We start from the raw sequence: 23,650 nt of genomic DNA on the forward strand, positions 1-23,650 counted from the left end.
TCATTTTAAATCAAATTAGTATTTATTCTTAGAAATTAACTTCCTCTTGGAAGAAAATTAAATGTGATGTCCCCTGTTGACACAGAAAATACTGTATTTTATCCCAATCTACTATTTTGTACATTCATATGTGCAGACTCCAACCTCTGTGCATGTGTCTCCATGCTTTCCCAACTGTATTTTAAAATTTAAATTATGTCATTTAGGTTTTGCTCATATAGTTACTAAATAGAGTTAACCAAATTATCACAATGGGACACATAGAAACCTTGTTGTTGGGGTTGTGGAATATCCTGGCTTCAGAGCAGCTTTCCCAGCCTTGATTCTACCGAAGCCTTAAAGTGAGGTGATACAGCTGAGCTGATCCATTTTTAAACATGACATTTAAACATAACATTTTTTAAAAATTCATATTGAAAATTTCCTGAAAAATCTTGCTGTGAGTAAGAAGTCATGAAAATATGTGTTTTTTTTAGGATTAATGGTGCATGCATGCGTGTATTTCCCTGTGTGTAATACGGAGCCCTGTGTGTTCAGAAATGCCACAGTGTGATTCGGTATTTCCTTCCTCTGATGGATATTTCTCCACACACACACACACACACACACACATACACATAGTCCCAGACCTCTGACTATTTCCTTTGTCAGGGGGACATTATAAAGCCACATTATGTTCGCTATGAGCCTCCATATTCCCCCATCACTGAAATCAGCCAGTGTGTGTGTGTGAGCCTACTCAATTTCCTGGGAAAGGAGCTGTGAAAGGCTGTGATATTGCATACACAATCTCACACACAAACACACACACATTGCATTAGTTTGCTGTGTTTCTGAGACAGAGATCCTCAGTCTCGTTGAAACATTGAAACAAATACAAACAGAACATATACTGAGCTGCATTGTTGCAAAAAGTGTTGATTTGTACGTCAGTTTCTTTATCTGGAAGACAAATCATCTGGAAACTAAAACGTTTTTCTTGTTGCTGACAAATCAAGTGATTTATTTTTTTACTTTTTCTTATATTTTTTGTTTTTGTGTTTCTATGTCCTTCATCTTATTAGCAACTATACTCACCAGTCTGGATTGTTGCACCACCAATGCTTTGTTGAGTGAGCCAGTCATATAAAGAAAAAATTGGATTCATTCTGTCATTGCCACTGTCATTGACAGTGTCTGTCAGTGTTAAAATATCTTGTTGTAGGTTCCTAAAAGGCTACGTTACTGTCAGTTATTGATAGCCAATACTTGTAAATCACCTCTGATTTGTTGTTCTGCTGCTGAAGTAAGCCAGTTGGTGGCTGTTTTCACCCAGTTGGAGAAACTGGGGCACTTAGAAGGTGGGGAAGAGAGAAGAGGAATACCATCTCCCCACATAGCAAATTACATCTATGAGAAATTTCATTGGGAAATGGTGATGGAGATGATTGTTGGCAAGTCCAGCTAGGGTCATGGATCCATGGAGGCACCATTCAGCAGCATGTATGTTCCTGAAATATTACCTAACCTGGCAAAACCAGATGTCAATCAAAAATTGGTTGCTGTGTTGGAGTTTGATTGTGGACAATCCACCATGTGAGGACCAAGTTTTAACATCAGAATATTAAACTGCCTCTTCCTATAGATAAATTAAACAGAAGTCAGGACATGAAAATGTTATTCCACATCTGTGGAAATTGTTTTTCTAATCCATACCATTTTATGAGTTTATGTCAGTGTACACACATATATTGTACATACATTTACATTCACATGCTTTTATGTTAGTGCAGTTGCACATTCGGACAACTCCAAAATACATATTGAAAGGCTGCAGAGAACAGACACACAGACACACACATGCAGCCTTAGAGTTACTTCAGTGTAATTAGTGGTCAATTAAAGCGCTGTGACTTCACCGGCTGTCTCACTCTTTGATGTTGTGGCTCCTGGCAAGACCAGACACCATCTTGAATTCATTTACAGGCCGCAGTGTAAACACACCACACAACCGGATGGTCTGCTGCTTCTTTTATTTACTTTATATTTACTGATTTGTTGTTTTTTTTCTTAATTTAAAATTTCACTTCTTTCTTTTTTGTTTGGCATGTGCACATGCAGCTTCTCAATCTCTGCCATCTTTTTTAATTTTGTCCTTCTACCTTTTCCTTCACCTGTTTTTTTTTTTTTTTTTTTTTTTGTCCATTTTACAATCTTGAAGCTGTTTTTCTATTATGGATTACATTTGCTCATCTGTCTTGCCTTTACTTAACTTTGCCTTAACCCAGTTGAATAAGCTGTCCAACGGAAAAACATATTTCAGAACATATTTTCATAAGAGAAGTAAATGGAAAGTGACTGAGTTTCTGCAGACCTTACTGTATCCTTGCCTGTTTTGGCTTCTTATTTTTGCTGTTTTTGGTTCTATATGTTAATAATTGTGATTTCACTGGTTCCTCAGTTTCTTTCCTTCCATTCTTTTAAAAATAAATACAGGTGTACAGGTGTATTGTATTGCACTGTCTCCATATTCATTCAGTGGACAAATCAACTGTCTGAACAGTTGATTTGATTCTAGCTCTTCCAATTCTTTGTGACTCAGGATTGTTATGATGAAATCAAAACGTTTGTTGCCCTCAAGCAGAAACATTCTCTGTGTCATCATTTTCTGGAAGCCTACATGTAAAACCCTGAACATATTTGTGGCTGGTATGATGTTGGAGAAACTAAAGCTTATTCAGCAGCTTGACTCACTCAGAATCACAGGGTGAGATCAACAACTCAAGTGTAAAAAGACAGAAATTAATGACAAAGCTGTGATACAGGATATGCAGTGATCATGTAGCAGTAGAAATGTGTTTGTGACTGAAGCTGAGGAGAAGAGCTGCTAACTGGGTTACTGCTGATGGAGAATAGCAGTAAATAATAGATAAACAGTCTGCTGCTGGAGGAGAGGAGAGGAAGAAGCAGAAGAAAGTAGAGTAGTGGATGGATAAACAGACCCTTTATTACAACTAATGGCTACTTCCTTTTTTCCATAAGCAGTTTTATCCAATGTCTGGCATGAATTGTATGTGTGTGTGAGGACATCATGAATTGCCTTTTTCCTCCTTGAAATATTCTTATACACACACACACACATACACACACACTAATTTTTCTTGTTCCTGTTCTCACACACACATTTTGAATGCAATAAACTTCACAGCCGCTCACACTTTCACGTGTCACACACCTCTTTCTCTTTGTCCGACCCCCCAGTGTTTTCTGTCTGAGTAACTGGACCCCCCCTTCAGTCACAGGTGCACTACGCTTAGACTCACAAACACACACACACACAGACACACATGCTGAGTCCACTTGTCTTCACATAGGGGGCTCTAATCAAGCCACAGGAAGCCTGCTCTCCACAGGGACTGTGTGTGTGTGTTAGTTACAAGTGACTTGAAAAATGTGTTTTGGTCCATGAAACTCACTGCTAGTGTGTGAAGACGCTGCATGTTTTCAATTACACACAAGAATTTTTGGAGATCTGTGTGTATGTGTGTGTTTTGTCTTTACATGAGCTCTCTCTCTCTTTCTGTCATCACTTCTTTCACACTTATGCTTTCTGTCTGTCTTGTTTTTGTTTTTTGTTTTTTAATTATATTCATATTTTTAGTCTTGCTGTTGGTATTTAATTTTTCTTTTTCAATTTCTTTTTTTTTAAATGCTGGAATACTTTGTAAAATTCAAAATCAATTTTTTATTTGCTATACTTGTCTGATGTGCTCATTGTATTTCTTTTTGTCTTTGTCTTTTTTCCAGTTTGTGGTCTAGTTCTTATGAATTTTTGTTAAGCTTTCACTAATGTATTAACTTACTGCCTTTCACACATTTTCCATTCCTATCCTTTCTCTTTATTTTTTATGGTTCTCTATTTTCTGCTTATGATTCTTTGCTTAGTCTCTTGTATTTGTATCATTCTCCCTCTTTCTTTTCTAAACTCACTCTCTCTATGTGCTGCTTCATATGGAGTCAATTAGGCAGCAATGTTCAAAACTGTGTGTGTGTGTGTGTGTGTGTGTGTGTGTGTGTGTGTACATCTGGTTCACATTAGTGCAATTGCAGGTTGGTAGAATAAAGGGCTCGACTCAGAGGTGGTGGGTGGGATTTCCTTCCGCTTTCTCACACACACACGCACACAGCTTTTCCCTCCATGTGTTTTGGATCAGGAACATAATTAACCTTCAGAGGATTCCGAGGCCATGGCTCAGATCTCCACTATAAAAATACATCTAAAAAACAGAAACCCCCCAAAAAATGTTTGATCCGGCTGCGGCACGTTTCATTCGCTTTCCCACGTCTGCCTCTGGACGGTGCTCAGATCGCAGTGGCATGAGTGGTAAAAGGAGATTAAATGAGTGCGTCTACAGGTTAAGAGAGGAGGATACAGATGCAGAAGATGGACTCACGGATGTTTTTTGTTGTACTGTAACAGAGAAATGCAGCAAATCTTCCCTTTTGAGGAGCTGGAATCAGAATATGTGTAACAAGATAGAGGACTTTAGTTATTCATAAATCATCAAAATTGTTTGTATTTTACTTTGGGTTTCTGTATATGTTTTCTGGCTCCTGGTTGCTGTGGTGTTAGACTGTTTGTGTGAAGATGAATAAAGAGGAGACGAAAGTGAAACCAGCCTGTTAGAAATGAGAGTGGCAAAGGACAGAGAGGAGGTGGAGGAGGGAGGGAGAGAAACAAAGAGAGAAAAAATTGGACAGGCACAGGTGCAGCCGACTGAGTATATTTGTGTGTGTGTGGGGGGGGGGGGGGGTTTCGTGACTGCTCCTTTGAGTGTTCACATTCCAGCACATCTGCTTTGGATGAAGTGTGGTAAACTGTGTGTGAGAGAGAAAGAGAGAAGGGTAACGGGAGGCAGAGAGAGTGAGTAACAAAAAAAAAAAAAACAGGAACAGTCATTTATTGAGCAAAATGTCGACTTGTTTCTTGTTCTATCTTCTGTTTGTCAAAGCACGATCGTGTATTTATGAACCTGATCATCAGCCTACAAGTTGAGACTGGAGAGCCTCCTTGTAGATAGCCTCTTGAGTGTGGCTGATGTTTAGAGCTCTGAAGAAAAGTGTGTTTGCTGATTTTTAGCAGGTGTTTGGGCTTTATTTGTTTTCCAAATCTGCTCGCTCTCTGTCAGGGTTCGTTTTCACAAAAAAGACACAACAATTTCGTCGCATCTGACCAGAAAATGAAACTAAGTACTGTTAGCTGCACCTTCTCAGTCACATCCCACAGAGCTGCAGTTATTTTCATTATTAATTCATCACACAATGGTATTTTAAACAAATATCAATGAATGACTGTTTCAAATTTGATCAAGATGGAGTCATCTGGCGTCTCCACATAGACACATGGTAACCAAATGATAATCTGAGTTAGTAAAAACGTTTCTTTCTATACATTGTGATGCATTTTGACCTGAAATAGTCACAAATTTCAACTATTCTATTTGTGGTTTCACCTCTATGTCATATAACTAACCCTGGCTCTGATCCGCCCCGTCTAGGGTTAACATTTGATAAGTCTGTAGATACCAAACCCTATGAATCTGGGGACAGACTGAGTCTGTATTTAAAATAAATCAACAGAAAATGTAAAATAATTCATTTTTAGCTTTAGAATCATCTATTATTTGTTGCGTGACATTTAGTTTTTGCGTCACATTATGCTTGAGTCTTGAGTCCACAGAAATATAATACAAAATTATGTTAAAAATGTGAAATATGTTTAGGCTCATATTGGGAAGCATTATTGTGGAAGTTTAGTAAAAACAGGTACTGAAGAAGAGGAGGAAGGAAAGCAGGAAGAGCTTCTTCTTCCTTTCGCTTTCATCCTCCTCTACTTTGTGTCAGAGCAGAGGAGCCGAAGGAGAGGGAGAGGCAAGAAAGGATGAACAGATGCTCCCCACATTTGGAGACAATAACTGGGAGAAGAACCATCAAACACTAAATACAGACAAGAATGCCTCCTTCTTCTTTTCTTCCTCTTTGCTGTTGTTCCATTTTTCTCTCTTTTGTTTTAGTTTGTTGTCTTTTTATCTTGTTCCAAGTTTTTGCATTTCATTCGGTTCTATGTATTGTTTTTCCATTGTGTTTCCAGACCCTTTCTAACAAAAGCCTTCAGGGCCCAGCAGCATTTCCTTCACTGTCAACATGTTATAACTGAAGACTGCTGAGCAAATAAAGTTTCTTTCTTTTCTGTCCTTCTTTTAATGTCACCATCACTGTACTTTTATTCCTCTACCATCAGTGTAATATTTATTACATATTACGTGCCACATGTATGTTACAGTATATACTAGAAGATTACTTCTCATAAAAATGCCATTACATTGAATTAGAACTGAAATGATCCTTCAATCAATTTGTTTATTACTTGTTTTGCTTATAAAACAGTTTATGTTTCTGGCTTTTTTATTGGGCTGATTTGTTGATTGTTCCTATTTCTTTATGAATGTGGTGTGGTTTTTAATTAATTCTCTTTTTGTCTCTGGTTTTCTGATTTTGTGGTTTTGTGATTATAATAGGCAGTTTTGACATCTATTAGAATAAACAGATTTTTTCATTAATATGTAAGAACATAAGGAAGACGTAGCTTAAATGTTTCTTGGTTAAAATCAATTGATTTCACGTTGTCAGCACAGATTTTGAACTTCTACTTAAAGCAGCTGAGCCTTTTGTCTTTCTACCACAGGTTCAGGTCAGTGGGTTACACAGCTGCTTGTTGAATATATGGTTTCTCTGTGTGTGTGTGTGTGTGTGTGTGTGTGTGTGTTGTCAGCTCTATGAGGAATCAGTGGAAAGCATTTTTATTTTCTCATATTGTTCCAAAGGGGCTTGACGAGGCTGCAGAGGAAAACTGTGATGTTGGACAACTGCTTCTACTGCATTCTGTCAGTCTCTGTCAGTTTCTGTCAGTTTACAGGACCAGGTTCTGTTCTGTTTTTACTCTAACACAATAACTGTTTTGTTTGTGTTTCTATCATTTCACAGATAACAGTGGTTCAGATTTTTATAGAAATTGTGTCACTGGTCTCCTTTGCTTGTATCTCAATACAGAGGACTGGTTTGACTAATTTCTATTAAGGTTCAATAGTGATACATGAACTACTATACAGAAGTATTCAGTGGTTTATGCAGTCATTCTCAGCAGCTTTTACTGTGTCTCTATCGTTGCTCATAGAACTTTTTACTGGGAAAACAGATCAGACTGCCTTCTAGTGTTCTACTGTGATACTTGCTTCACTGGTGCATATGTCAGACCAGTACAAATGAGGATTAGGAACAATAATAAAATAACAAAATAAATACTAGAGTATATTAATGGGAATTTTGTATCTCTGGTTCACAGGTTTGTGCTATGTCCCTGTCACAGCACACAGACTTGTTGATTGGGGTTTTGTAGAAGTGATTCAACTTGTCCTTGCCTTTTTTGTATGGCTACAGCTGGTTTAGGTGGTTTCCATGTGGCTCCCACTTATTGTGGTACTGAAAACATTTTTTTTTTGTAGTCCACATTGTAATTGGTCATACTGGTTTTTATTATGACTCTCTGAGGTGCAGAGACCCTGTTCGTCTGGTTGTTCTTTATGTCACAACACAGACTTTATTTCCCACACCTGGTCTGACTGGTTGTGTTTTGCAGTAGAGCTGCAATCTGCTCTAAAGCTGACTACATTCACACAATAACTATTCGACATAAAAGGTTAAACAAGGATTTTGTGGGAATATTAGTGAGACATGTTATGGAAAATAGCGCCATATGAAGGTTATAGATTGGATGTACACTGGTCTATGTTGTGGTTTGCATTATTCTTCTCTGGTTTGTGGTTTCTCTTACTAGCGCAGGGTCTGCTAGCTAACTCTGGGAATTCTGTGTGTGTGTGTGTTACAGATGAGGTTGTTATTGTGTCTCTCTACATTCTTCAGACTTGAACACACGCTGCACCTGTTCCTGTCTGTCTGAAATACACACACAAACACACTAAAGCACACACTAAATACACAAACACACAGACACAGTCACACGCAAATCATAGTCTTTCAGCACCAGCCTAGCAATATTCGATGGGAAAATATTTCTGAGTGACATGAGAAATAAATCTGTAGATTTTCAACAAGCATGTGTGCTGTCCTGCATTTGTTCGTATGTGTGTGTGTGTGTGGCTTTAGGTCAATAAATGTAGTTTTATGATCACAGCACAAACTTACTTCTCAGAGGGAAAGAGGAGGAGGAGGAAGTTTGAGGGGATTTCAGGTTATCTCTAATGACATATACAGATACTGTGTGTGCATTTATGTGGGTATAAGGCCGTGGAGGCTAAAGGATCAGGAGCCTCAAACCTGTGCAAGGTGCACTCTGAAAAGATACCAACCTCTCCCAGCTCTAAGGAACTTCACTTTGCCCTTTTATTTACGTATTTTAGGTTTGTGTTTGTGTGTGTGTGTGTGTGTATGTGTGTGTGTGTGTCTGACCTCAGCCTTTCATTCCCACAGTTTGCAGTGTTCAGTGCTTCCCTGACATCCTGATTATTGTGGCATTTATTGCTGTGTTGGCGTCTTATTGTGACTGGTCATTTTTAAGGAAACAAGTAAACAAGAGTTGACACTAGGCTCTGGAACACAACTTTTACTTTATTTATTCTGATTACATGGTAATACAGATGAAGTGGATTGTAAAGTCTTTGTTTCACAGAGCAGAACTGAAAGGAGAGTTTTGAATCATGGATCATGGAAAACAGGATTCATGCTTTCTATCAAATTGATGAAATGTTATACTGGTTGGAATCTCAGCTTATCCACCGTTGTAAGGTGAATGTCTTTTACCTTTAGGATTAGAGGACGATATCACAGCTGGAAATCAGTGCAAGTTTCCCCTTCAAAACTAAAAGCCAAAAACCTCAACGAAACGAGGTTTAAGTGATCGGAAGAAACAGTCGGGGGGGTTTTTTGACAGAAAGAGTTTTGGGCTGTTTTCTGTTTTTAATAATTTCTCTCAGGGAGTGTGGGAAGTGAGATGATGTTTTGTATAATGCCCCAAAGTGACATTTTCCATCTTTTTCTTTCATTTGTTCTGTCTTTGTTTTATCCTGAGATTTTTGTACCACATCTGTATTCCATTGATATGCAAATATTCAAAAGTTAACAAAGCAACCCATGCCTTTTTGGGGGGATCGAGTGGGTAGCTGCGGAGTGGGTTTTTTTTTATTTTAATGTGAATCGGTGGGGGAGACTGAAAAAACGGAGAGCGCTTTCAACAGCTGTTCCAGGGTTTGCGTCATGCGGCGCAAGTTAGCGTCATGGCTGAGTGTTCGCACGCTATGCACAAACACACACACATGCACACACACACACACACACACACACACACAGAGGTATGCTGTGGGGACTCCCAATCAAAGGCATGACCAAACACAGGCATTGTCTTCTCATGCAGCCACTGTGTTGCTAAGCAAGAACATCACCTGTTTTGAGTGATGACAGGCTGCTGGTTCTGCTTGCAGTCTCACAGTGTGCTGCATGTTTGCTGCATGACTGCTGCCTCCCCTCTGAGGGGAAGACATTTGCAAGATCACTGCTTTGTTCCTCTTTCAGTCATCAAACTAGTGTGAGTGAGAGGAGAGCTGACAGAATGTACGGTTTCTGTTGGATATATGTTGGAAACTATGTAATATTTATTGCAGCAGGAGTGGTAGGTACAATAGATGTAGTCATCGTATTTACCATTGCTACCACTGTAGTAAAACGTATTTCTACAAAATAAAATAAGTTTGTTTTCAGTGTACAGAAAATCTTTAAGGTGTACCATACATTTAAAATATAAAATCTTTAAAACCCATTTCATTTTCAGAAAGTAAAAAAATGCCACAAAATTGTGTGTGTAAGTGTAAGTATATGTGTGCATGCCTCTGTGTGTGTATCGTAAAATCATTTATATGCTTACTTCAAATTTTTCAAAGTTATCCCGGTAGTAAAAAAAAGTAGACTAATAAGTTTTTTTAACACAGCCAAGTACTGCTGTCTGTTTCTGTTATTCAAACACTGTTTTTAATGGGCAATATTTCTGGAGCAGCTGCTGTATTATTCTTCTTTAAAAATCAAAGACAAGGACCAGTGACAAGAGAAGAGTCAATCGTCCCTTCCAGCCTGTCGGAAATAGTGTCTATTTGAAGCTAATTCCTGCTCAGGCATCAGAGGAAAATGAGAGTATTGACATGTTCGACTGTGAGCTTTTTATTGTGGCCAGGTTGTATTTATGATGATTTGTGTTTCTGTGTTTGTGCTGCAGGTGTATGCTCCGTCTGCCAGTACAGCTGACTACAACAGGGACTCACCGGGTTATCCCTCCTCCAAAGCTCCCAGCACTGGCTTCCCAAGCTCATTCTTTATGCCAGGTACACACACACCTTCATCAAAACTTCCACTGTTTGCTGGATTCCTGAGCTCACTGTGGACACTGGATCACAGACAAATTGAACTGAACTCCCCTAGCAGAAAGACATTCTTAAACTAAAATTAATTAAAGATTTGAGTCTTTTTCAGGAGACAGGAGCACAGGTCAGTAGGTATTTGTATGTTCTTAATGCTGCCAGATAACCACACAGTGTGGCTTTTCTCTCGTCATGGGCACTTGCCAGCAATTCAAACTGAGGTGGAGGTGTATATTTCTATAGACCTGCCTGCTAATGTCACTTTGCAGAGTAATATGAGTGGAGGAATTGTTGACAAAGGTAATTAAAATTTTCACTAGATCTTTGTTTGACATGTCCTGTTATTTCTTTGGACATGTAGCAGTGTAATTATTCAAAATTCATTCAGCTTGGATGAAAAATCTGAACGTTTTGTTGACACAAATTTGAATGTTGGGAAGTTTTTCCAGTCTGTCTGTCCACAAACATAGATTTCGGACATCCAGGCACTCTTTTTCTCCCTCACCAGGCCATATTTCACAAATACATAAACAAGAGAGACATGGCTAAAACTACACCAGACTGCAGATATCAGTTTTGTCCAGTTCAAAAATGTCTGTTATTTGGGTTGTGTTTATTTTTAAAAACAGAAAGCAGTTGCGCCCTTTACATGAATTTCTTCTGAAATCAGGTTCTGCACATAGCTGGTCAGATTGTTAAACTGCATGTAGATACACTGGATGTGTCTCACTTCAAAGGCTGCATGTGAAGACTGATTGTGTCACTGTTGCGACAAGAACTTCTCATTGCGAAGCCTCCTTCAAATACAGCCAACAAAGGCAGCCTTCTTTCTGAAGATTTCAACTGTTGGATCCTTTGCAGCCCAACTTATCCAAACATTCTTTGTGCATTACTGACAAAAAGCGAATATGACGGACACAACAGAGTCTATGAATCAGGCTAAGCCCGGGTTCACTTTTTTACAGAGGTGTATGTAATTGGTTTTAACTAAATTGGACAGGTAATGATACAAAGAACCTCAAGCTGGCAGTAAAGCATCTAATTTTTCTCTGACACAACATAAAACAAACCCCAAAACAAAAAAAAAATCTAAATTTCGGACTCCATCATTATTGTCCAGTACCATTTTCCAACCACCTGACCAACCTCCAAGTCCGAGGCCATGGTTCTCAGCTGGAAAAAGGTGGCTTGCCATCTCCAGGTCAGGGGAGAGAGCCTGTCTCAGCTGGAGGGATCTTGGGATCTTGTTCACAAATGCATCGGTGCATCGACACCAGCAATGCAGTCACTGTACCGGTTCGTTGTGGTAAAGAAGGTGCTGAGCCTAAAGCTCTCGATTTACTGGTCAATCTACGTTCCTACTCTCACCTATGGTCATGAGCTTTGGGTCATTACCAAAAGGACAAGATCTCGGATACAAGCGGCTGAAATGAGCTTCCTTCGCAGGGTGGCCGGGTGCTCCCTTAGAGATAGGGTGAGGAGCTCGGTCATCCAGGAGGAGCTCGGAGTAGAGCTGCTGCTCCTCCACATTGAGAGGAGCCAGCTGAAGTGGCTCAGGCATCTGTTCTAGATGCCTGCTGGGCACCTCCCTGGGGAGGTGTTCCAGGCATGTCCCACCGGCAGGAGGCCCCGGGGAAGACCCAGGACACACAGGAGGGACTATGTCTTTCAGCTGGCCTGGGAACGCATGGGCGTCCCCCCAGAAGAGCTGGAGGAAGTGTCCAGGGAAAAGGAAGCCTGGCATCCCTGCTTAGGCTACTGCCCTCATGACCCAGCCTCAGATAAGCGGAAGAAAATGGATGGATGGATAGTCCACCTGTAACTGACACAGTTGCTAGGCGACAGGAATGGAGCTGCATCACTCAACATTAGGAGCAGATACAGCTGGTAACATAAATAGGAAATCTTCCATAGATAGGTAATTCTCATTTCAGTTCAGCCCGTAGTTCGGCCTACACAGTCTACAACAGCTTTGAAGGTTATGCCTTTGTACACTGTCCTTCAAAGAGAGGCCTCTGAATTAAGACACAGCTACTGATTCACAGAAGTCACTTTGACACGAAAGGACTCAGCAAAGAGAAACCTAGTTGTGTTTCCAGCCACACAGATCAAACTGATCTGAAACCAGCATGCAGCACTTGACATGTATGTTTCTTTGTCCCTGTATCTGTGCGATGTCAGATGGTCATCACAGTGGCGATCCCTGGAGCAGCAGCAGTAGCAGTATGAGCCAGCAGGGTTACCATGGAAGCATGCTGGCAAGCGGGAACTCAGCCCATGGGCCTGCCCAGAGCTCCTCCTACTGTGGGATTCATCCGCATGACAGATTGGTGAGTAAAGTGATCAATCATTTTCAATACAAGAGTACTACATTTTAACAAAATCACTTGTCACTTTATCCAGATTTCCACTCAAATTCCATGACGCTCTATGATATTCTGCTCCGAGTTGAAGCAGTTTTGTAGTGTATTTTTGTAGTTTTTTTTAAATATGCACAATAATAAATGAATAAATTATTGCAACCAGTCTGAGGAATAAGACAAGCTGCTCATGGTCATTTTCCTGTTAAGGTTTCACTTTGTTCATGTGTCTTTCTGCAGAGCTACCCATCACACTCATCTGCAGATATCAGCTCAAGCCTTCCTCCCATGTCCAGCTTCCACCGAGGGGCAGGAAGTGGGGGTGGGGCCAATCACTACAGCACCGCCTCTTGCACTGCCCCCACCAATGGCACAGACAGCATCATGGGTAAGCAGCTTGTGTGTTAATTTGTTGATACTATATGGCCATTGATGTGAGGCAATGTGTTCGTGTCAGGGTATATTTTGCTTGTTTAAATGTCTGTAATTTTTCTGTCAGAGCTGTAGACTTAAGACTCCAAACATGGACTTCAGACATTAATACATAACACTTGACTTGTACTTGACTGTTGAGTTGGACTTGATTGTGAGACTTTACTGACTTAACATTTGACTTGCTAAGGACTTGACATTTAACTTGAAATGGAATAAAATCAAGTTTTGACTGATAGACCTGCACCTTGACTTTTTGGCATTTTGTAATTGCGTAATGGACTTTTACGCTGACTCAAGGTCACCAAAAGATGTAATGCAAGCTCTGCTATATTTTTAATCATTAAGCTCCTGCAATCCTTTCCCCAACCCAAATTTTTTAAACTGTGATTGTTAAGTGGGCTGTATTTGTTTTGACTCCCAAAGACAAATGACCTAAACCACATTTTACTTATCTACATAGAACTGTTCTTACAGTGATTAGTTTTACATGATTTAAACTACTGGGTGGTGCAGCAGTGTAGTGGTTAACACTGTTGCCTCACGGCAAAAAGGTTCTAGGTTTGAATCCCATTTGAACCTGGGGTCTTTCTGTGTGGAGTTTTCTTGTTCTCCCTGTGTCTGTGTGGGTTTTCTCCAGGTACTCAATCTTTCTCCCACAGTCCAAACACATGCAGATTGGGGTTAGGCAAGAGCTCTCCAGCCCCACAACCCTGGAAGGATAAGCAGTAGATAATGGATGGATGGATTTAAACCACTTAGAAACCAAACTCTGCCGCTGGAGTAAAGACAAGCAAAAAGTGGAAATAACCAAACTAAGCGAAACACATTTTAGCTCAACCTTGACATCACTGACACACAAGTGCAAACAGCATGCCATATGGACCCCTTGCTTTGAGTAGAGCAAATAGGACAGCAATAAGAAACAGATTGAAAGTTTGTTTTAATGGGAAGACATCTCCAACATTCCTGAAAGATATCACACACACATACAGCCAGAGCAGAGGAGTGTAAACACAAGAAGAACCTAATAAAAAAACACAATGGTGTTGTTTAAATATAAACATATGACATGTGCACACATATGAAAACAAACACACTGTGTTTATGGCAATTTTTATGCCTCAGTCTGATTTTGTACTAGTAAACAAGTTAAGTTCTCCGGACAGAAAACTGCAGCTGTGGCTATTTTAGCTTTATGTCAAACACAGATGGTTCTAATAATGACCACTGATCACACAGGGAAATGTTAGAAATGTCTGAAAAAACTTTTCAAAAACTTTTGCAGCATAACTCAGCTGTGTCCATGTGTATTGCATGATCAGAATGCTCCACAGTTGTTGGTGTTAATTCCTATTGTACTCTTACTTACTACTTCTTGGACTTATGTGCAGAAGGTGGCACGACATTTCATACGGTAGTTGTAATTTGTCTTTTGGTTTTATACACATCTGAAGATGCCAAATCCAACGGAAGAAAATTGTGACAGTCATTGTTCACTGTTTCTGATGTTTTCTATGTCAAATTATTAATCAGTTCTTCATCAGTTGCAGCCCTACATACAGTGTGTTTTTTCAGTCATGATCATTAGACTCATAATTTGAATTTACCCCATGGATTCCACCTCTAGCTTGGTCATATCATCCAGTGCATACAACTGGCATCTGGCTGTTTAGGAAAAATTTTGTTACTCTAGCAGCAAGTCCTACTTTGCAAGAGTGCAGTGTGTTCATATGTTAAAATGACAGAAGGGCCGGATTTATTATTGTGCTCTCTGTGGTCCCATGATGCACTAGACAGAGAAAATGAAGGAGGTACTTACAGCTGAAAAAAAATGTGGATGATGCATAAAGTCCCACAAAGATCTTAGAACACAACAGAATAAAATGACCTAATTTTCTTTTGAATGCTCTTTTTTGTACCTATAAGCGCTCATTAATAATTGATGAAGATTTTCTCCTCCATAAGTTCTAAATTATGAATCAAGTGTGTGTGTGTGTGTGTGTTTATGTGTGTGTGTCCCTTGGATGGTTTACTAGGCCAGTTGTGTGGCGTGAGTGAGACATGAGGCTTTAACCCCAAAACATATGCTACTTCCTCTCTCTCTCTATCTCCATCTCTATCTCTCCCTCTCTAACGGCTTAAAGAAGTCCAGTCCTGCCAATCCATGTAATGGGTTCATTTGCCATAAAAGGATGTGTTTTTGCTTGTGCCCTATGTGTGCGCAAGCGTAAACTTTCCATCTGGGATCTACTATCAGGAGAGATGAGCTGTACACAAGTCAGAGTCTCTCTGACACTGCCTCAGTGTGTTTGTGTGTGTGGGCACTCATCTGGTCCTGTGAGGTCACTTCCTTCCTCTCTGGCCTCAGAGCTCTTCAAGTGTGTGAAACAGATTTAGTTCTACTGAAGTCCAGCATTTGCATGCGCACACAAACACACACACACATGCTGTCTATCAGTAAAAATGTGAATAATTCGCCATCAGAGTTCATACTGTAAGTGTCTTGAGCTAAATGTATAACCTTTATGTCCACTTAAGCTTTTGTTCTTTTTTGTACTTCCTGCAGTAAAAGAAGGAACAAACAAAGAATAAAATGGAAAGCAGACAAAGCTGATAAACATTGTATGTCAAGACAAAGAAGACAAATTATTAAAAAAGTAAAGCATTATTGTTAGTTGGTTAAAAATACACACTTCTTAACCACACTTTTCAAACACCTTTACGACCAAACGTGAAATTTCCAGTTAACAGAGAATGTTCTGCTGGATTGAGTGGGAACAGATGCACTGATGGAGTAGCTTAGAAAGAATATTCAAAATATGTAGTTAATAACATCCTTATTTACAAGAATACATCCCTCTTTTTCCCCTGTGTATTTGTGTATGTGTGTGTGTGGGTTACAGCAAACCGAGCACAGAGCGGAGCAGCCAGCAGCTCTCAGACAGGAGATGCCTTAGGGAAAGCACTTGCATCGGTAAGTACAGCATAAAACACACACACAACACACACACATACAGTACAGATATGAGAGACTTGTTCATCCCCTAAACAATGCAAAAATGGTTTTAAAGTTCATTTTTCAACTATGTTCGTTTTCAGCACTTTTCATATTGCTTTGATTCGGTCACTTTCCAACACTGACCTGTTTTCTTTTTCAGATCTACTCTCCAGACCACACAAACAACAGCTTCTCGTCCAATCCATCCACCCCTGTTGGCTCCCCGCCCTCCCTCACAGGTAAGTGTCCCTCACCACATCAGCCACATAAATCTACAGCTAACACAGAAATAATAAGCAGAGCTAAGCTATGATTAGGATCAACTCACAAAATGAAGACTTGAGACTTGACTTAAACTGGTTTTAGTGGACTTGAGACCTGACCTGAATTGGTTTCAAAAGACTTAAACTGGTTTCATCCCACTTGAGACTTGACCTGAACTGGTTTCAAAGATTTACCTTATTTAACTTATTTAAGATTTACCTGAGATATCTCATCACTAATTATCTTACTTTGAAATTATCTGAGGTTTGACAAAGGTGGCAGGCTTCGTACTGTTGCTTCACAAAAGTTTCTGAGTTTGAACCCCCTCTGCACTGGTTAATTTCAAGTTAGGTTGATTGGTGATTTTTTTTGCCCTTGTGTGTTACCAGTGTCTGTCTCTATGTGCCAGCCTTGATAGACTGATGATCTGTCCATGATGTACCCCATTATCAACCAATAAAAAAGCACACATTTAACTTAAAGAATGCATTTTATTTGATCATTTAAAGCAACTTCTGATTTATCTGAAGTGCTGTCACTATGCATACACATACACACATTCACATGTACATTAATAATTTCAGTTTCTCCTCTTCATACCCGCTCCTTAAAGTGAAAAATGACTTTTCCTAATAATAGTTGTGTCGAATTTGTCTCTAATTGTAGCTACTACACACACCGTTTGATAGTTCTGCAGCGCCTTGTGACTGATAGCTTTAATTACGAGCACCACTTCGACAAATCGTTCACAAACCTACCGGCTCTGTGAACATGAGCCCCCTCCCCTCTTCCACATTCTCCTCCTCATCATTATAGCTGCCTGGGATATTGCCTGCTAAACCATAATTGGTGTTTATCATTGTGTCAGAGTTACTTCACTTTTTACAAATTAGAAATGAAGCCTATTAGAGCAAACTACATGCAAATTGATATCCAAGGCTAATTCTGCAAGGGTGTTTTACAGTGAAAAAGAATAATTTACCCTGCCATTTAATACATATATTTGTATTTGCACATGAATGTGCCCAGGTGATTATTCATTAATTAGCATATGGAAATGAGCATGTAATATGAATAAAGGAGAGGGGAGAGAAAAGACTGCGGGACAAAATGAGAAGACAATGAAAAAGAGAAACACGAGCTAATGAGATGAGATGAGAGTTACAAGGGAGAAATCAGTCGTGAGAGCAGAGAACAAGAGAGGAAAAACAGCGGCATATAAGAATTGGAGACGTAAAAAAAGGCTGAAGAAAAGCAGAGATCAAATGTGATTATGGGATCAGAGAAAAAAGGGTTAAAGAAGATCAACTGTAGAGAAATGGTGTAAAATAATATATTTGAAGTGAGAATTTGTCATCACATCTACAACATCAAGTTCTGATCATGCCACTTTTCCATTATACAGTTATAGCACTACTCTGCTCTACTCGACTCGACTTGGTTTTGGTCATTTTCCATTACAATTTTGTACCACCTCAGCATGAGCTGGGTCGGTATAGCATGGTGGTGCGAAACTGCCATGGCGTCACTTATACAAAATGCAAACACACACGTCCTCAGGACCATGGTGTTGTTTTGCCATTTGACCTGTTAAAGACTATGGCTGTATCCATATGTCCACCCTAGTCCGTAACCCCTCAGTCACTATATAGTGCAGCACTATAGAGTGCACTCAATTAGTTTGGACACTCACCCACTACTTTTTTTCTATTGCCGATTATGACGTAGCACGGGCCGCTGGCACATGTAGACGTCATTCCTTAATAATTTTGTGGTAAAAATTAATTTATCTCATGCCAAATGTTTTCTTAACCCTCAGTGGTCAACGAATGTGCCGGTGTGTTTTGTGACATCTTCTCCTGATAACGCAGAAAAAAACTTAATATGATACTCTGTCAGTTATGATCATACAGATAAGAGCAATATATCATTTGAATCTGTAAAGGGTCTACTTTTATTTGTAAACACTCGTAATAATAACAAAACGCTGTGCTTTTGTAAAATAAGGAAAGCAGTCAGGGTGCGCTCTCTGTCTTTCTGTCTTTCTCTGTCATTTCTCTTCACAGACACGTAAATAAAACAACCTGAATCTCAGCAAATACTTGCCTCATAAAAATAAGAAATATATGGCTAGAAAGCTTGAAATGTTTTCTTTTAAATGAAACAATTCAAGTCGAAAACAAATTATCTCTTTTTATGTAATCCGTGTGAAAGTAAGGAGCGGTACAGTTTCTCCTGTCTCACCTCATTATGGCTAATGTGATCCCACCTCACACTGAGCACACTGTTCATATGGAAATAATCTGAGGTGAACTAGGTAATTATGTGCACGCCCCCGAAAAATGACATAAAACGTCAAGGTTTGTCATAGAATTTACTCACTTTTTCTGCGCGTTTGGATGATGGCATGGTACGCGGGTGAAGAAGCACTTTGGATGGTTCTGGTCAGCGACAAAGAGTTTACTTTGTCCTTAGAGGAAAAACGCGACTCAGATGAAGAATGTTTACATCTGCATTGCATTGCACTAATTCCTGACTGAAAGGCTCATTAAGCAGGTCATTATGCAGGTCTTTGTCTTCTCAGGTGAATCACATGATTATTCATGATCAGGCACGCCTTACTGCATATGCCCTTTCTACTAAAAAAGTGTCTTAAAATTTAAATCCGTATATTGTTTTCTGTGAATGAGTGAACAAGATGATTTTCACATCATTTTAAAGCAAAAACTCTAGGCTACAAGATGCAGTTCTCAAAAGTCCTGTATATGTTTTATGGCCTTATTTCAGTGAGTTAAAAATTGTAGTTTTTCACTAACCATGCATAAACGCTGTTTTCTCAAAAACTCAATCATGTATAAACATGCTGCTCACATATTATTGTAGCCCAGTTTGTGCTGATCACAGTGTTATCAGAGTTTAGCCATTAATATGTTTAAAAGCACAAATGTCAGGGCATGTCAAAACTTGTCCAGGGCCACAAAACACCATTAGACATTAGTAGAGGGTTACAAGATATAACTTAATCTGTTCATAATTATCATATCATTTTCAGCTACAATGAATCTACATTTCTAACTTTCCGCCATTTTTTTAATCCACGCAATGCAAGACGGTCTATTCTGTCCGTCTAGCGACCATCGCTGCACACTACTTTTTTCAATGCATCACTCCCCGACCAATCAGTGCCTACAGTCTGTTGACGTCACATTTTAGTATCGGTTCGGCTCGCTCGACCGAGGAGGTACTAAGGAAGCACCTTGTACCGGGTACTATCCCCTAATAGAAGCCCTAAAAAAGCCCAGTCGAGTAGAGCTGAATAGTGCTAGTAGAAAAGCCCCAATAGTCCTCAAAATTGTCACTCGTGATTACAAACTGTGACATTTAGTCCGTTCTTGCCACGGTGCAATACTGCAGCAAAATCAATAACTCCTGTATTGCCACGAGGCCATTGGAGCCAAGTGAAATCTGCCCAAATGTTTCACATTAACTTTGATTAACTTTCACACACAAACTCGAGCTTTTGACCAATATTTAACTATACTGACCTTTGAGTGACTTGAGGGCCCCAGAGTTCAGAATAGAGGACGTGACTAGCACTAGCATAGTCCTGGATGGCTAATCTGTAAGCAGTTAGTTCACCAACAGGTCCTACAACTAGTCAACTAGATTGCTGAGCTTCCATAGCCACATATTTAAGGACATGCAGATGAATTGCTCTGGTCTTTACAACTCGTCTTTGTGATATCTTTCCAAGCACAAATCAGCTGTAAATTCACAACTGTCTCTGTCTCCCCTCTGTCTACCAGCTAATGAGACCTGTCGATTCAGATAAAACCCTTTAGTGCAACAGCAAACACAAAAGCAGAAAAGAACAGACGCCAACCTTGTTTATTCTGCAGAGGACCCATGCTAATCAACCACTTGTACCTTTTCAAAGACAAAAGCCTGAGCCTGATATTAGCATTTTTGCTATGAGATATGAGTTGGTTTGTTTTGTCTCTGCTTCCTCATCTCTGTGTTTATTATGTCCCGGCACCACAAGTGGATCTGATGAGAGACTCCTTCTGTATAAAGGCGTTTTATGTGTTTTTTGGCGCTCTATGTTGAGTGGTTTCTTTTTATGATATATGAAAGGAGAGGGGGTTTTGGCTGTAATCCACACACACACACACACACACAGACACACACACACACACACACACACACACACGTACGTCAATCCTTTTTGTTTACATGCTTATCCTGTGCAGGACCACAGGAGGCTGGAGCATATCCCAGAAAGCAATGGGTAAGAAGCGGGTTACACCCTGGACAGGCTGGCAGTCTAGCACAGAACATACATGCAGATGAAAGGATGTCAGTTTGACCTGATGTAAAGTCATCTCCCCATATCCTCTCCTTGTGTTCTTTCTCCTAGCTGCCAGTTCAGCTGTCTGGTCGAGGAATGGTGGACAGGGAGCATCGTCGCCAAACTACGAGGCTCCACTGCACTCTCTGGTATGCACAAATATACACAAACACATTTTGTCTAAAATTTACATGTTAAATTAAAGAGTCAGTTCACCCCTTAAGATATTTTCCCTTTTCATTATTTTAGTGTAAAAATTTTAATTCTACTGTAATCAGGGAAAACTTAACTCATAGCAAACATACTGTGTCAGCAGAGGATTTAAGAAGTATTATTTGACAGCCGCTTGGGATCATTTAAAGCAGGGGTTTCCAACCCTGGTCCTCAAGTGCTACTGTCCTGCTTGTTTTCTACAGGAAAGCTACTGTTTCTGCTTGTTTTCTGCCCTACCCACTGCTAATTACCTGGATTAGGTGTGTTCACCCAATCAGAAACCGGAAGGGCAGGGACACTTGGAAAACCTGCAGGACAGTAGCACTTGAGGACCAGGGTTGGAGACCCCTGATTTAAAGAGTGCTCTCCTGTTTCCATGAGTTTCATTTGCTGAAAGATTAAAAGCTAAATAATGTGATGTATTTTCTGTCTAAAGCCATCAGTTTGTTTCTCTAGTTTACAGCAAGTCGTTCAAGCAGGTATTTCTTTGTCATCAGGTTCTGTCTACAGTGTGTACGTGTTTGTGTTCTACCTCTTTGTGCATGCATGTCTTGCTGATGACACTGCCATCACTGGGTACTAATGGTGCTGTCACTAGGGTAGAGGCAGATAACTCAGAAACAGGCATCTGAAACCCAATTACATTAGAATGGTGCCAAACAATTTGGCTCCACTAAAAGGAGGATTCTCTAAGCATTCACTGTAATTTGGGTGAACTGACCCTTTAACCATGTGCTTAGTGAAAAAAGCACACCAGTTCTGCAGCTTCCTCTGCAAAGCTGAGCTGCAATAGTTGCTTTTATGCATATTTATGCGGTTTTACTTTTTATGACTTTTGAAGACAGTCAGTTTTCTGTATAACAGAGGTCTCCGGGAATATGTACTTTCATTTTTAGAAAGTGTTATTTAAACATCTTTTTTCTGTCCCTTGCTTCTGTAGCAAAGTCGCATTGAGGACCGCCTGGAGCGCTTGGACGATGCCATCCACGTGCTGCGGAGCCATGCAGTGGGACCATCAACGGGTATGACCAGTGGGCATGGTGACATGCACAACCTAATCGGAGCTGCACATACGCACAATGGTGCCATGGGCGCTCTTGGCAGTGGGTACGGGTCAGGACTGCTGTCGGCCAACAGGCACTCCCTTATGGTAGGACCTGAGTGCATTTTTCTTTTTATATTGTGGTGGTGGGTGTACGGGTGTCTTGGGTGGAAGGAGCATCACAAAAACCTGATTAAAATAAATAAATTCCATTTTTAAGTAAAACTAAACTGGTAGCTGATAGCATTCCAAACTAAATCCACCAGAAAGTTTTGTTGTACTGGAAATAGTCAACATTTATTGAAAAAACAACCTGACAGTAAGCAAAAATAAATTAAGATTTCCTAAAACCAGTAAAAAGTAGATTAAATTGAAATCAAGCCCAGTTACCTTTCAAACAAATTTAAAAATCCAACTGAAGTGGTGCATGACAAGAAAATTAAAACTTGATGAACTCCTTCTTTCATGGTGGACTTAAATTGAAAACGTAAAACTGGTTCATGTTTCCAACAACATCAAAACAAAATGGAAGAAAGAGGTTTTTTGGTGATTAACCTGCTACTTAAAATGGGCAATCACATATTATTTTGTGGCTCAGAATGGAATAATTGGACTTCAGTGTCATCTTTGGTGTAGATGCAGTATAGGTCTGTACTCTAACACTACATAGAGGTGGAGTAAGAGCAAGTTGAGAGGAGGCTGAACTGGGAACATGAAGTAAGGCAGTAACATTTTCCATATTTAAGGCTTTTGGCTTCTTTTTTATCAACTTGAAACAATAAACATAAAGAACCAAACAGCTGTGTGACATAAGGCGACGTAGGAGGGCGAGAGAGAGAGAATTTAAAAAAACAGTATAAACACATTCAGATGCTTGAAAGTGTTCAGTCAGACTGACTTATTTATTTATGCTGTACATTTGTGCGTTTTCACCTGTAGACACACGCACCAGATGTTCATTCAAACCAAAAACACATGACACTGCACACTATCATGCCTTCTTTGACACCTTTCTGTACAAAATCACCACCTCAGCCCCTTGACCTTTGCACCCTGCAAGGGCCATTGTCAGCAGTTTCAGTCTGTTTCTTACTGTAGCTCAGGTTTGTTGTAGGTTCCATCTCTATTCATTGTTAAATTTGAAGTATTGTTCTCTAAATGGAGAGCACCTGTGCGTGTGTGTGTGTGTGTGTGTGTGTGTGTGTGGGCATGTGTGTGTGAGTGCACATGCACATGCTGGCTGACTCCCACAGAGATTACCTCCTTCTCACGCATATCCATCCAGCTGTCTCACTCTCTCTGCCTCTGTCTGCCTCACTGCCCTCACCTTTGTCTGACCCCTTTTACATTATATGTTTTTGTTTTTGCTGCAGTCATCAATATATACATCAATATAGTTTATTTTTGCTGCAGTCATCAATATATACATCAATATAGTTTATAATAATACATGAAATGAATCTAAGAACTGGTTAGGATAATAGGATGGTGGAGAGAGAAACTCACTTTGGATAAAACAAGATGCTTTCA

General features: G+C 39.8%; 1 protein-coding gene across 13 annotated transcripts in view; it reads left to right on the top strand.

Annotated features, from left to right (window-relative positions):
* The window catches only part of tcf4 (transcription factor 4), a 215,194-nt gene that overhangs the window by 167,660 nt on the left and 23,884 nt on the right, over positions 1 to 23,650 (top strand). For all 13 annotated transcript variants that reach the window (XM_026296705.2, XM_026296699.2, XM_026296704.2 and 10 more), the window contains 7 exons: positions 10,319 to 10,424; positions 12,642 to 12,790; positions 13,061 to 13,208; positions 16,159 to 16,229; positions 16,414 to 16,492; positions 20,935 to 21,014; positions 22,019 to 22,228. In XM_026296705.2, coding sequence (XP_026152490.1) covers positions 10,319 to 10,424; positions 12,642 to 12,790; positions 13,061 to 13,208; positions 16,159 to 16,229; positions 16,414 to 16,492; positions 20,935 to 21,014; positions 22,019 to 22,228 — 843 coding nt within the window. The remainder of the gene's footprint in view (positions 1 to 10,318; positions 10,425 to 12,641; positions 12,791 to 13,060; positions 13,209 to 16,158; positions 16,230 to 16,413; positions 16,493 to 20,934; positions 21,015 to 22,018; positions 22,229 to 23,650) is intronic.

The sequence above is a fragment of the Mastacembelus armatus genome, chromosome 12 (genome assembly GCF_900324485.2).
Source record: "Mastacembelus armatus chromosome 12, fMasArm1.2, whole genome shotgun sequence".
Taxonomy (NCBI): domain Eukaryota; kingdom Metazoa; phylum Chordata; class Actinopteri; order Synbranchiformes; family Mastacembelidae; genus Mastacembelus; species Mastacembelus armatus.